We start from the raw sequence: 15772 nt of genomic DNA, 5'->3' as shown, positions 1-15772 counted from the left end.
TGTATACTTATATACACACAGGTCTGACAGCAGCGAGCATGTATACTTATATACACACATGTCTGACAGCACCGAGCATGTATACTTATATACACACACACACGTCTGACAGCAGCGAGCATGTATACTTATATACACACACGTCTGACAGCAGCGAGCATGTATACTTATATACACATAAGTCTGACAGCCGTGAGCATGTATACTTATATACACACACACACGTCTGACAGCAGCGAGCATGTATACTTATATACACACACGTCTGACAGCAGCGAGCATGTATACTTATATACACATAAGTCTGACAGCAGCGAGCATGTATACTTATATACACACAGGTCTGACAGCAGCGAGCATGTATACTTATATACACACATGTCTGACAGCACCGAGCATGTATACTTATATACACACACACACGTCTGACAGCAGCGAGCATGTATACTTATATACACACACGTCGGACAGCAGCGAGCATGTATACTTATATACACACACGTCTGACAGCAACGAGCATGTATACTTATATACACACACGTCTGACAGCAGCGAGCATGTATACTTATATACACATAAGTCTGACAGCCGTGAGCATGTATACTTATATACACACATGTCTGACAGCAGCGAGCATGTATACTTATATATACACAAGTCTGACAGCAGCGAGCATGTATACTTATATACACACATGTCTGACAGCAGCGAGCATGTATACTTATATACACACACGTCTGACAGCAGCGAGCATGTATACTTATATACACACACACGTCTGACAGCAGCGAGCATGTATACTTATATACACATAAGTCTGACAGCAGTGAGCATGTATACTTATATACACACATGTCTGACAGCAGCGAGCATGTATACTTATATATACACAAGTCTGACAGCAGCGAGCATGTATACTTATATACACACACATGTCTGACAGCAGCGAGCATGTATACTTATATACACACACGTCTGACAGCAGCGAGCATGTATACTTATATACACATAAGTCTGACAGCAACGAGCATGTATACTTATATACACACATGTCTGACAGCAGCGAGCATGTATACTTATATACACACATGTCTGACAGCAGCGAGCATATATACTTATATACACACACGTCTGACAGCAGCGAGCATATATACTTATATACACACACGTCTGACAGCACCGAGCATGTATACTTATATACACACACGTGTGACAGCAGCGAGAATGTATACTTATATATACACACACGTCTGACAGCAGCGAGCATGTATACTTATATACACACATGTCTGACAGCAGCGAGCATGTATACTTATATACACACAAGTCTGACAGCAGTGAGCATGTATACTTATATACACACACGTCTGACAGCAGCGAACATGTATACTTATATACACACAAGTCTGACAGCACCGAGCATGTATACTTATATACACACATGTCTGACAGCAGCGAGCATGTATACTTATATACACACAAGTCTGACAGCAGCGAGCATGTATACTTATATACACACACAAGTCTGACAGCAGCGAGCATGTATACTTATATACACACAGGTCTGACAGCAGCGAGCATGTATACTTATATACACACACACGTCTGACAGCAGCGAGCATGTATACTTATATACACACACACGTCTGACAGCAGCGAGCATGTATACTTATATACACACACATGTCTGACAGCAGCGAGCATGTATACTTATATACACACACAAGTCTGACAGCAGCGAGCATGTATACTTATATACACACAAGTCTGACAGCAGCGAGCATGTATACTTATATACACACACGTCTGACAGCAGCGAGCATGTATACTTATATACACACACACGTCTGACAGCAGCGAGCATGTATACTTATATACACATAAGTCTGACAGCAGCGAGTATGTATACTTATATACACACAAGTCTGACAGCAGCGAGCATGTATACTTATATACACACAAGTCTGACAGCAGCGAGCATGTATACTTATATACACACACGTCTGACAGCAGCGAGCATGTATACTTATATACACACATGTCTGACAGCAGCAAGCATGTATACTTATATACACACACGTCTGACAGCAGCGAGCATGTATACTTATATACACACAAGTCTGACAGCAGCGAGCATGTATACTTATATACACACATGTCTGACAGCAGCGAGCATGTATACTTATATACACACAGGTCTGACAGCAGCGAGCATGTATACTTATATACACACACGTCTGACAGCAGCGAGCATGTATACTTATATACACACAAGTCTGACAGCAGCGAGCATGTATACTTATATACACACACGTCTGACAGCAGCGAGCATGTATACTTATATACACACACATGTCTGACAGCAGCGAGCATGTATACTTATATACACACATGTCTGACAGCAGCGAGCATGTATACTTATATACACACACGTCTGACAGCAGCGAGCATGTATACTTATATACACACATGTCTGACAGCAGCGAGCATGTATACTTATATACACACAACTCTGACAACACCGAGCATGTATACTTATATATACACACATGTCTGACAGCAGCGAGCATGTTACATAGTTACATAGTTATTTTGGTTGAAAAAAGACATATGTCCATCGAGTGCAACCGGTACAAAGTACAACTCCAGCCCGTCCCCCACATACCCCTGCTGATCCAGAGGAAGGCGAAAAAAAACCCACAAGGCATGGTCCAATTAGCCCCAAATGGGAACAATTCCTTCCTGACTCCAGATTATTATTATTATTATTATTATTTAGTATTTATATAGCGCCGACATATTACGCAGCGCTGTACAATGTATACAGTGTTCTCCCCAGGATCAATCAAGTGGGCGCGCCGCCCGGGTAAAATCAATTACCGCCCGGCTGCCTGCGGTCCCATCAGCACGTGGCCGGGTATCGCACTGGGTTAAGTAGCAAAAACCAGCGCTGCTCCCGAATGTGCACAGAGCAGCGCTGCAGAGTAGCATAGTCGTCATCCGTAGCGTGTCCGTCCCCCTCCTGCACATACAGGCTCTAGCAGAGAAGTTTTCACTCACTGCTCCTCGCCGTTCGGGTTATCCTGCTTGCCTGTCACCGGCTCATATGTATGATGCCCTCTGGTGGCGAGGCGCCACAGCATAGCGACATAGATGTGAGCCGGTGACAGGCAAAGCAGGGGAATGACAGGCAAAGCAGGGGAACCCGAACGGCGAGGAGCGGTGAGTGAAAACTTCTCTGCTAATAGAGCCCGTATGTGCAGGAGGGGGACGGACACGCTGCTGATAAGGACTACACTCTGTCTGCTACTCTGCTCTGCCGGAGGATGTTTGAAAACTCGGGGGGAGGGGACATTAACACATCAACTCACTGAGCTGAGATTGTGTTAGCACGATTCTGCCCGGCATTTGGCTGAGGGGGCAATCGGGGGCCAGGGTTGCACTACAAATATGTCTGGGTCACTCGGGGGGGGGGGGGGGGGGAGGGGTCCAGGCTGCTATGGAACTCATGGCTGGAGCAGAAGATGAGTCAGTGGAGCTGTGAGAAGCTACATGCACAGCTTGATGATACTCCTGACACTGACATGCTGTTGTAGCAATGTGTTCAAAATAAGAAAGATGTCATCAATGCTGTGTGCATACCTGAACCACAGATGTAACAATGCAGTGTTCTCCCCAGGATCAAACAGGTGGGCGGCCCTGGTAAAATCAATTACTGCCCGGCGGGCTGCGTTCCCAGCTGCCATCACCGGCCAGCTATCGCGCACGATGCTCCTGAATCTGCACAGCTCTGTGCACGAGATCTCGCGCTTCCCGGCGAGCTTGTGCGGTCACAGTCTCAGCGGTAGTAAGAGGCGGGACCAGCGCCCGAGGCTAAGCCGACAGTCTGTCATCGTGCACGGACACTACTGTCAAGCCTGTAAGTATCCGCATCCGCCACCTACCCCCCTAATGTGCAATGTGCCGCCGCCCCTATACTTTACCTGTCCGTGTGCACCGCTAGCTCCAGGCTGCGTCCATCATCCATACACATGCCCCACGTGGTTGCCAGCGTGCATATGGGCGCATGTGTGGGACATAATTAGAGCATATTTTATTTTCCACACCACCAAATTTCCCCGTGCCGCCCCACCCGGCTACTTTTTCATGCCACCCGGCTAGAAAAAAATCCTGGGGAGAACACTGGTATATATATATCTTGTCACTAACTGTCCCTCAAAGGAGCTCACAATCTAATCCCTATCATTGCCATATGTCTATATTATGTAGTGGAAGTACTGTAGTCTAGGGCCAATTTTTAGGGGGAGCCAATTAACTTATCTGTATGTTTTTGGAATGTGGGAGGAAACCGGAGTGCCCGGAGGAAACCCACGCAGACACGGAGAACATACAAACTCTTTGCAGATAGTGCCCTGGCTGGGACTCGAACCAGGGACCCAGTGCTGCAAGGCGAGAGAGCTAACCACTACGCCACCGTGCTGCCCAGATGGCAATCAGATAAAATCCCTGGATCAACATCATTAGGCATAATCTAGTAATTGTAGCCATGGATGTCTTTCAACGCAAGGAAAGCATCTAAGCCCCCTTTAAATGCAGGTATAGAGTTTGCCATAACGACTTCCTGTGGCAATGCATTCCACATCTTAATCACTCTTACTGTAAAGAACCCTTTCCTAAATAAATGGCTAAAACGTTTTTCCTCCATGCGCAGCTCATGTTCTCTAGTCCTTTGAGAAGGCCTAGGGACAAAAAGCTCATCCGCCAAGCTATTATATTGCCCTCTGATGTATTTGTACATGTTAATTAGATCTCCTCTAAGGCGTCTTTTCTCTAGACTAAATAAACCCATTTTATCTAACCTTTCTTGATAAGCGAGACCTTCCATCCCACGTATCAATTTTGTTGCTCGTCTCTGCACCTGCTCTAAAACTGCAATATCTTTTTTGTAATGTGGTGCCCAGAACTGAATTCCATATTCCAGATGTGGCCTTACTAGAGAGTTAAACAGGGGCAATATTATGCTAGCATCTCGAGTTTTTATTTCCCTTTTTAATGCATCCCAAAATTTTGTTAGCTTTAGCTGCAGCTGCTTGGTATTGAGTACGATTATTTAACTTGTTGTCGATGAGTACTCCTAAGTCCTTCTCCAAGTTTGATGTCCCCAACTGTATCCCATTTATTTTGTATGGTGCTAGACCATTGGTACGACCAAAATGCATGACTTTACATTTGTCAACATTGAATTTCATCTGCCATGTATGTGCCCATATAGCCATCCTATCCAGATCCTGTTGCAATATGACACTATCTTCCTGAGAGTTGATGATTCTGCACAATTTTGTATCAGCTGCAAAAATAGCAACATTGCTCACTACTGCATCTACTAGGTCATTAATAAATAAATTGAAGAGCACTGGACCCAGTACAGACCCCTGTGGGACCCCACTGCTAACAGTCTCCCATTTTGAGTACGATCCATTGACCACAACTCTTTGTTTTCTGTCCATTAGCCAGTTCCCTATCCATGCACACAGACTCTTCCCCAGTCCTTGCATCCTCAACTTTTGCACCAGACTTCTGTGGGGAACAGTGTCGAAGGCCTTAGCAAAGTCCAAGTATATCACATCTACAGCATTCCCAATATCCATATTAGCATTCACTATCTCATAAAAGCTGAGCATGTTAGTCAAACAGGACCTGTCTTTAGTAAACCCATGTTGATGCTGAGAAATAAGATTATTTTCTACTATGAAGTCATGTATAGTATCTCTTAGTAACCCCTCAAATAGTTTGCATACAACTGATGTTAAGCTTACAGGTCTATAATTTCCTGGATCAGATTTTTTGCCCTTCTTAAATAATGGGAAAACGTGGGCTGTACGCCAATCCACTGGGACTCTGCTAGTTGCAAGAGAGTCACAAAAGATAAGATAAAGGGGTTTATCTATAACTGAACTTAATTCCCTTAGGACCCGAGGATGCATGCCATCCGGGCCAGGTGCCTTGTCTATTTTTAATTTATTTAGTCTTGCCTTCACTTCTTCCTGCGTTAAGTATTTAATATTACAGTTAGAAGATTGAGACTCTTCTGCCTCTGTAATTTGCAACAGTGCTGTTTCCTTTGTGAAGACAGAAGCAAAGAAAGCATTTAATAACTCTGCCTTACCTTGGTCATCCACCATTGAGTTCCCACCCTCATCCTTTAGGAGTCCTATACAGTCAACCTTTCTTTTTTTAGAGTTAATGTACTTGTAAAACTTTTTTGGGGTTAGATTTGATATCCCTAGCGATTTGATTTTCAGCTTCGATCTTTGCCTGCCTAATTTCTTTTTTACAATTTTTATTGCACTCCTTATAATTGCTTAGTGCAGCCTCGGTTCCCTCCTGTTTTAGGACCTTATAGGCATTCCTTTTCCTCTTCATTTTATCCCTAACCTTTCTATTCATCCATAGAGGCCTTTTTTTATTCCTAGATATTTTGTTTCCATATGGGATATACATACTACAATATTGATTGAGAATACGTTTAAAAGCTTGCCATTTCCCTTCAGTGTCCTTCCCTTGTAGTACATTATCCCAGTTCACCAAACTTAGTGCCTGCCTAATTTGATTGAACTTTGCTTTTCTAAAATTCATAGTTTTAGTGGTCCCGCTGCCCCGTGGCCTATCAGTCACCATATCAAACGTTATCATGTTGTGATCACTTTTTCCCAAATGTTCTTGAACCTGCACATTTGATACATTATCTGGTCTATTAGAAATGATCAGATCCAGTAACGCATTCCCCCTAGTTGGTTCCGTTACCATTTGAGTCAAGTAATTGTCCTGTAGTGCTGCCAGAAATCTGCTGCTTTTACCAGAATGGGTAGCCTCAATACTCCAGTCAATGTCTGGAAAGTTGAAGTCGCCCATAATTATGACCTCATTTTTACTTGCAGCTTTTTCAATTTGTTGTAGTAATCGCAGTTCTGCAGCTTCATTAATAAGAGGTGGCCTGTAGCATACCCCAATAAGCAATTGGCAACTTTTATTTCCACCATGAATATTTACCCATACGGACTCCACATCTTCGCAATCTTCCTCCATCTCATCGTTGAGGACAGCTGTAAAAGAATTCTTAACAAAGAGACAAACCCCTCCACCTTTTTTCCCTGCTCTATCCCTCCTAAACACATTGTATCCTTTTAAATTAGCTATCCAGTCATGGCTTTCATCCATCCATGTCTCGGTTATTCCCACAATGTCATAGCCTTTGTCATTCAGAATGAACTCTAGTTCGTCTATTTTATTTGCAAGGCTCCGAGCATTGGTTACCATGTATACTTATATACACACACACACAAGTCTGACAACAACGAGCATGTATACTTATATGCACACACACACAAGTCTGACAGCAACGAGCATGTATACTTATATGCACACACATACAAGTCTGACAGCAACGAGCATGTATACTTATATGCACACACATACAAGTCTGACAGCAACGAGCATGTATACTTATATGCACACACATACAAGTCTGACAGCAGAGAGCATGTATACTTATATACACACATGTCTGACAGCAGAGAGCATGTATACTTATATACACACAGGTCTGACAGCAGAGAGCATGTATACTTATATACACACAAGTCTGACAGCAGCGAGCATGTATACTTATATACACACATGTCTGACAGCAGAGAGCATGTATACTTATATACACACATGTCTGACAGCAGAGAGCATGTATACTTATATGCACACACATACAAGTCTGACAGCAACGAGCATGTATACTTATATGCACACACACACAAGTCTGACAGCAGAGAGCATGTATACTTATATACACACATGTCTGACAGCAGCGAGCATGTATACTTATATGCACACACATACAAGTCTGACAGCAGAGAGCATGTATACTTATATACACACATGTCTGACAGCAGCGAGCATGTATACTTATATACACACACATGTCTGACAGCAGAGAGCATGTATACTTATATACACACAACTCTGACAACACCGAGCATGTATACTTATATACACACAGGTCTGACAGCAGCGAGCATGTATACTTATATACACACACAAGTCTTACAGCAGCGAGCATGTATACTTATATACACACACATGTCTGACAGCAGAGAGCATGTATACTTATATACACACAGGTCTGACAGCAGCGAGCATGTATACTTATATACACACAAGTCTGACAGCAGCGAGCATGTATACTTATATACACACACAAGTCTTACAGCAGCGAGCATGTATACTTATATACACACAAGTCTGACAGCAGCGAGCATGTATACTTATATACACACACAAGTCTTACAGCAGCGAGCATGTATACTTATATACACAAACATGTCTGACAGCAGAGAGCATGTATACTTATATACACACATGTCTGACAGCAGCGAGCATGTATACTTATATGCACACACATACAAGTCTGACAGCAGAGAGCATGTATACTTATATACACACAAGTCTGACAGCAGCGAGCATGTATACTTATATACACACAAGTCTGACAGCAGCGAGCATGTATACTTATATACACACACGTCTGACAGCAGCAAGCATGTATACTTATATACACACATGTCTGACAGCAGCAAGCATGTATACTTATATACACACACAAGTCTGACAGCAGCGAGCATGTATACTTATATACACACAAGTCTGACAGCAGCGAGCATGTATACTTATATACACACACGTCTGACAGCAGCAAGCATGTATACTTATATACACACACAAGTCTGACAGCAGCGAGCATGTATACTTATATACACACAAGTCTGACAGCAGCGAGCATGTATACTTATATACACACACAAGTCTTACAGCAGCGAGCATGTATACTTATATACACACACATGTCTGACAGCAGCAAGCATGTATACTTATATACACACACAAGTCTTACAGCAGCGAGCATGTATACTTATATACACAAACATGTCTGACAGCAGAGAGCATGTATACTTATATACACACATGTCTGACAGCAGCGAGCATGTATACTTATATGCACACACATACAAGTCTGACAGCAGAGAGCATGTATACTTATATACACACAAGTCTGACAGCAGCGAGCATGTATACTTATATACACACAAGTCTGACAGCAGCGAGCATGTATACTTATATACACACACGTCGGACAGCAGCGAGCATGTATACTTATATACACACAAGTCTGACAGCAGCGAGCATGTATACTTATATACACACACGTCTGACAGCAGCGAGCATGTATACTTATATACACATAAGTCTGACAGCAGCGAGCATGTTTACTTATATACACACACGTCTGACAGCAGCGAGCATGTACAGTGGTTTGCAAAAGTATTCGGCACCCTTGAAGTTTTCCACATTTTGTCACATTACTGCCACAAACATAAATCAATGTTATTGGAATTCCACGTGAAAGACCAACACAAAGTGGTGTACATGTGAGAAGTGGATCGAAAATCATACAGGATTCTAAACATTTTTTACAAATAAATAACTGCAAAGTGGGGTGTGCGTAATTATTCAGCCCCCCTGAGTCAATACTTTGTAGAACCACCTTTTGCTGCAATTACAGCTGCCAGTCTTTTAGGGTATGTCTCTACCAGCTTTGCACATCTAGAGACTGAAATCCTTGCCCATTCTTCTTTGCAAAACAGCTCCAGTTCAGTCAGATTAGATGGACAGCGTTTGTGAACAGCAGTTTTCAGATCTTGCCACAAATTCTCAATTGGATTTAGATCTGGACTTTGACTGGGCCATTCTAACACATAGATATGTTTTTGTTTTAATCCATTCCATTGTTACCCTGGCTTTATGTTTAGGGTCATTGTCCTGCTGGAAGGTGAACCTCAGCCTCAGTCTCAAGTCTTTTGCAGTCTCCAAGAGGTTTTCTTCCAAGTTTTCCCTGTATTTGGCTCCATACATCTTCCCATCAACTCTGACCAGCTTCCCTGTCCCTCCTGAAGAGAAGCACCCCCGAGCATGATGCTGCCACCACCATATTTGACAGTGGGGATGGTGTGTTCAGAGTGATGTGCAGTGTTAGTTTTCCGCCACACATAGCGCTTTGCATTTTGGCCAAACATTTCCATTTTGGTCTCATCTGACCAGAGCACCTTCTTCCACATGGTTGCTGTGTCCCCCACATGGCTTGTGGCAAACTGCAAACGGGACTTCTTATGCTTTCTGTTAACAATGCCTTTCTTCTTGCCACTCTTCCATAAGGGCCAACTTTGTGCAGTGCATGACTAATAGTTGTCCTACGGACAGATTCCCCCACCTGAGCTGTAGATCTCTGCAGCTCATCCAGAGTTACCATGGGCCTCTTGACTGCATTTCTGATCAGCGCTCTCCTTGTTCGGCCTGTGAGTTTAGGTGGACGGCCTTGTCTTGGTAGGTTTACAGTTGTGCCATACTCCTTCCATTTCTGAATGATCACTTGAACAGTGCTCCATGGGATGTTCAAGGCTTTGGAAATCTTTTTGTAGCCTAAGCCTGCTTTAAATGTCTCAATAACTTTATTCCTGACCTGTCTGGTGTGTTCTTTGGACTTCATGGTGTAGTTGCTCCCAATATTCTCTTAGACAAACTCTGAGGGCATCACAGAGCACACACAGGTGCACTCTATTTAGTCATTAGCACTCATCAGGTAATGTCTATGGGCAACTGACTGCACTCAGATCAAAGGGGGCCAAATAATTATGCACACATAACTGCAGTTATTTATTTGTAAAAAATGTTTGGAATCATGGATGATTTTCGTTCCACTTCTCATGTGTACACCACTTTGTATTGGTCTTTCATGTGGAATTCCAATAAAATTGATGCATGTTTGTGGCAGTAATGTGACAAAATGTGGAAAACTTCAAGGGGGCCAAATACTTTTGCAACCCACTGTATATACACACACGTATGACAGCAGCTAGCATGTATACTTATATACACACACAAGTCTGACAGCTGCAGTACCCCTAATCTCCAGCGTATAATACTTCTGTCTCTTCTCTTTCAGGGCTATTATAAATCACTTCAATCCTAAGATAGAATCGTACGCCGCAGTGAACCACATCTCCCAATTATCCGAGGAGCAGGTAAGGCTAAATAATCCCAGCAAATATGGAAACAAAACACTCCAACCTCAATTATCACAAATACTTTCTGTTTTAAGAAAGCCAACGCCTGTTGTGTTTTTAATGGAACAACCTGTTCATTTGCATTTTCTCATGTCAGTAACAGTCACACAGCTGAGAATTCTGAATGAGGATTGGGTAACACCTGCACTAACACTAGGTTTTCCCCTGACATGACAATACATTACAGCTTCAGGTAACCGAGCGTCTGCGTGTTTACAATGATCACTTTAGTACAGACGTTTTGTTACCTGAAATAATCTGTGGTCAGGTCAAAAGGAAAACCTAGCATTAGTGCGGGTGTTCCCCAATCATCATTCATTCCACATTGCACTGCGGATGACAATCCGCCATTCCAGTTCTAGTGGTGTCTGATGGACTTCATCCAGCTGCTGGCCCTTTTCACTGGGGAGGGGGTGGAGCATTCTGCAGCACTTTCCAGTGGGGAAGGGTGGAGTTTTCTGCAGCACTTTGCAGTGAGGGGGTGGAGCTTTCTGCAGCACTTTGCAGTAAGAAGGGGGTGGAACTTTCTGCAGCACTTTGCAGTGAGGAGGGGGTGGAGCTTTCTGCAGCAATTTCCAGTGAGGAGTGGGTGGAGCATTCTGCAGCACTTTCTAATGAGGAGGGGGTGGAGCATTTTCCAGTGAGGAGGGGGTGGAGCATTTTCCAGTGAGGAGGGGGTGGAGCATTTTCCAGTGAGGAGGGGGTGGAGCATTTTCCAGTGTGGAGGGGGTGGAGCTTTCTGCAGCCATTTCCAGTGAGGAGTGGGTAGAGCATTCTGCAGCACTTCCTAATGAAGAGGGGTGGAGCATTTTCCAGTGAGGAGGGGGTGGAGCATTTTCCAGTGAGGAGGGGGTGGAGCATTTTCCAGTGAGGAGGGGGTGGAGCTTTCTGCAGCACTTTGCAGTGAGGAGGGGTGGAGCTTTCTGCAGCACTTCGCAGTGAGGGGGTGGAGCAGGGAGGGGGTGGAGTTACAGTTCCAGTTGCAGGAAATGATCAGAGTGAAGTCTGTTCTCTGTATGAGGTATGAGGATATAATTGGCTTGAGTTTTGGTTTGTGTTATGACATGTACAGTATTTTGGTGTAGATTTTGGTGTTTGTTTCAGTGTAAGTATTTATGTGTGAGGCTGAATTGTATTCAGGGCCCAGTGTTGATTGGTGTTTCTGGTGATTTTAGCTCTCCTCTGTGCTTTGATGTGAATTTTGACATGTGTTTTGGTGTGTATTTTTGCCTGTACTTTGGCCTGTTTTTTTGGTGAATGTTTTGGCCTGTATGTCAGCTGTTTGGGTTGTATTTGGGGTGATGAGCCCCTAGGCTGAGTAATTGGGGTTTCCGGTTATTTTAGCTCGTGGCGTAGCTAAGGGGAGGGAGAAGGGAGGAGGAAGGGAGGAGGGGAGAAAGGGAAGTGAGGAATTAGGTAGGAGAGTAAGTAAATTTGAATTCCGTAAAATTCCGCGGAATTTAAAAATTTTCCACGGAATTCCGTTTTAGAGCTATTGCAATTCCGTTCCGATCTCAGCAATCAGAATTGACCCAATTCTGGTTGGAATCACGGAATTTAGATTTGCCCAAAGTCCAGCGAGAATCCCTAGTTAGGACTGTACTTGGGGTGATGAGACCCCGGCTGGGTAATTATTGTTTCTGGTGATTTCAGCTCTCCTCAGTGGTTGGTGTGAGTTTTGATGCCTGTTTCGGTGTGAGTTTTGGCATGGGTTGAGATCCCAGTCTAGTTACTTGGTTTTTCCCATGAGCAATTCAGTGCTCCTCTGTACTTTGGCATTTGTTTTGGCCTGTATTTTGGCATGAGTTTTGGCACATAAGGACCGAAGCTAAATAATTGGTGTTTTCAGTGATTATTTTATCTCTCCTCTGTTTTGGCATGTGAGGCTGTTTGGACTGTATTCAGGGTGATGACACCCCAGGCTGGATAATTGGCGTTCCCGGTTATTTTAGCTCTCTTCTGTGTTTTGGCCTGTATTTTGGCGTGAGTTTTGGCACATAAGACCCCAGGCTGGATCATTGGCGTTCCCGGTTATTTTAGCTCTCTTCTGTGTTTTGGCGTGTATTTTGGCGTGAGTTTTGGCACATAAGACCCCAGGCTGAATCATTGGTGTTTCCGGTTATTTTAGCTCTCTTCTGTGTTTTGGCCTGTATTTTGGCGTGAGTTTTGGCACAAAAGATCCCAGGCTGGATAATTGGCGTTTCCGGTTATTTTAGCTCTCTTCTGTGTTTTGGCGTGAGTTTGGCACATCAGACCTCAGGCTGGATAATTGGCGTTTCCGGTTATTTTAGCTCTCTTCTGTATTTTGGCGTGTATTTTGGCGTGAGTTTGGCACATCAGACCTCAGGCTGGATAATTAGTGTTCCCGGTTATTTTAGCTCTCTTCTGTGTTTTGGCGTGTATTTTGGCGTGAGGTTTGGCACATAAGACCCCAGGCTGGATAATTGTGGTTCTCTGTTATTTTAGCTCTCTTATGTGTTTTGGCGTGAGTTTTGGCACATGAGACCCCAGGCTGGATAATTGGTGTTTCCGGTTGTTTTAGCTCTCTTCTGTGTTTTGGCGTGAGTTTTGGCACATGAGACCTCAGGCTGGATAATTGGCGTTCCTGGTTATTTTAGTTCTCTTCTGTGTTTTGGTGTGAGTTTTGGCGTGAGTTTTGGCACATGAGACCTCGGGCTGGATAATTGGCGTTCCTGGTTATTTTAGTTCTCTTCTGTGTTTTGGCGTGAGTTTTGGCACGAGACCCCAGGCTGGATAATTGTGTTCTCGGTTATTTTAGCTCTCTTCTGTGTTTTGGCGTGAGTTTGGCACATAAGACCCCAGGCTGGATAATTGTGTTCTCGGTTATTTTATCTTTCTTCTGTGTTTTGCCGTGAGTTTTGGCACATAAGACCCCAGGCTGGATCATTGGCGCTTCCGGTTATTTTAGCTCTCTTCTGTGTTTTGGCGTGAGTTTGGCACATCAGACCTCAGGCTGGATAATTGGTGGTTCCGGTTATTTTAGCTCTCTTCTGTATTTTGGCGTGAGTTTTGGCATAAAAAATACCAGGCTGGATAATTGGTGTTCCCGATTATTTTAGCTCTCTTCTGTATTTTGGCGTGAGTTTTGGCACATGAGACCACAGGCTGGATAATTGGCGTTTCCGGTTATTTTAGCTCTCTTCTGTATTTTGGCGTGAGTTTTGGCACATAAGACCCCAGGCTGGATAATTGGCATTTCCGGTTATTTTAGCTCTCTTCTGTATTTTGGCGTGAGTTTTGGCACATAAGACCCCAGGCTGGATAATTGGCGTTCCCGGTTATTTTAGCTCTCTTCTGTGTTTTGGCCTGTATTTTGGCGTGAGTTTTGGCACAAAAGATCCCAGGCTGGATAATTGGTGTTCCCGGTTATTTTAGCTCTCTTCTGTATTTTGGCGTGAGTTTTGGCACATGAGACCACAGGCTGGATAATTGGCGTTTCCGGTTATTTTAGCTCTCTTCTGTATTTTGGCGTGCGTTTTGGCACATAAGACCCCAGGCTGGATAATTGGCGTTTCCGGTTATTTTAGCTCTCTTCTGTATTTTGCCGTGAGTTTTGGCACATAAGACCCCAGGCTGGATCATTGGCGCTTCCGGTTATTTTAGCTCTCTTCTGTGTTTTGGCGTGAGTTTGGCACATAAGACCTCAGGCTGGATAATTGGTGGTTCCGGTTATTTTAGCTCTCTTCTGTATTTTGGCGTGAGTTTTGGCACAAAAGATCCCAGGCTGGATAATTGGTGTTCCCGGTTATTTTAGCTCTCTTCTGTATTTTGGCGTGAGTTTTGGCACATGAGACCACAGGCTGGATAATTGGCGTTTCCGGTTATTTTAGCTCTCTTCTGTATTTTGGCGTGAGTTTTGGCACATAAGACCCCAGGCTGGATAATTGGCGTTTCCGGTTATTTTAGCTCTCTTCTGTATTTTGGCGTGAGTTTTGGCACATAAGACCCCAGGCTGGATAATTGGCGTTCCCGGTTATTTTAGCTCTCTTCTGTGTTTTGGCCTGTATTTTGGCGTGAGTTTTGGCACATAAGACCCCAGGCTGGATCATTGGCGTTCCCGGTTATTTTAGCTCTCTTCTGTGTTTTGGCGTGTATTTTGGCACATAAGACCCCAGGCTGGATCATTGGCGTTTCCGGTTATTTTAGCTCTCTTCTGTGTTTTGGCGTGAGTTTGGCACATCAGACCTCAGGCTGGATAATTGGTGTTTCCGGTTATTTTAGCTCTCTTCTGTGTTTTGGCTTGTGTTTTGCCTTGAATTTTGGCACATAAGACCCCAGGCTGGATCATTGGCGCTTCCGGTTATTTTAGCTCTCTTCTGTGTTTTGGCGTGAGTTTGGCACATCAGACCTCAGGCTGGATAATTGGTGGTTCCGGTTATTTTAGCTCTCTTCTGTGTTTTGGCGTGTATTTTGGCGTGAGTTTTGGCACAAAAGATCCCAGGCTGGATAATTGGTGTTCCCGGTTATTTTAGCTCTCTTCTGTGTTTTGGCGTGTATTTTGGCGTGAGTTTTGGCACATGAGACCACAGGCTGGATAATTGGCGTTTCCGGTTATTTTAGCTCTCTTCTGTATTTTGGCATGT

The 15772-nt window shown here is 43.9% G+C and overlaps 1 protein-coding gene across 1 annotated transcript in view; it reads left to right on the top strand.

Annotated features, from left to right (window-relative positions):
* ARMH3 (armadillo like helical domain containing 3) overlaps positions 1-15772 on the top strand; it is a 211937-nt gene that overhangs the window by 154926 nt on the left and 41239 nt on the right. The window contains exon 24 of the mRNA XM_068258854.1: positions 11048-11126. Coding sequence (XP_068114955.1) covers positions 11048-11126 — 79 coding nt within the window. The remainder of the gene's footprint in view (positions 1-11047; positions 11127-15772) is intronic.

The sequence above is a fragment of the Hyperolius riggenbachi genome, chromosome 10 (assembly GCF_040937935.1).
Source record: "Hyperolius riggenbachi isolate aHypRig1 chromosome 10, aHypRig1.pri, whole genome shotgun sequence".
Taxonomy (NCBI): Eukaryota; Metazoa; Chordata; class Amphibia; order Anura; family Hyperoliidae; genus Hyperolius; species Hyperolius riggenbachi.
This window is presented reverse-complemented; position numbering and strand designations above follow the sequence as displayed.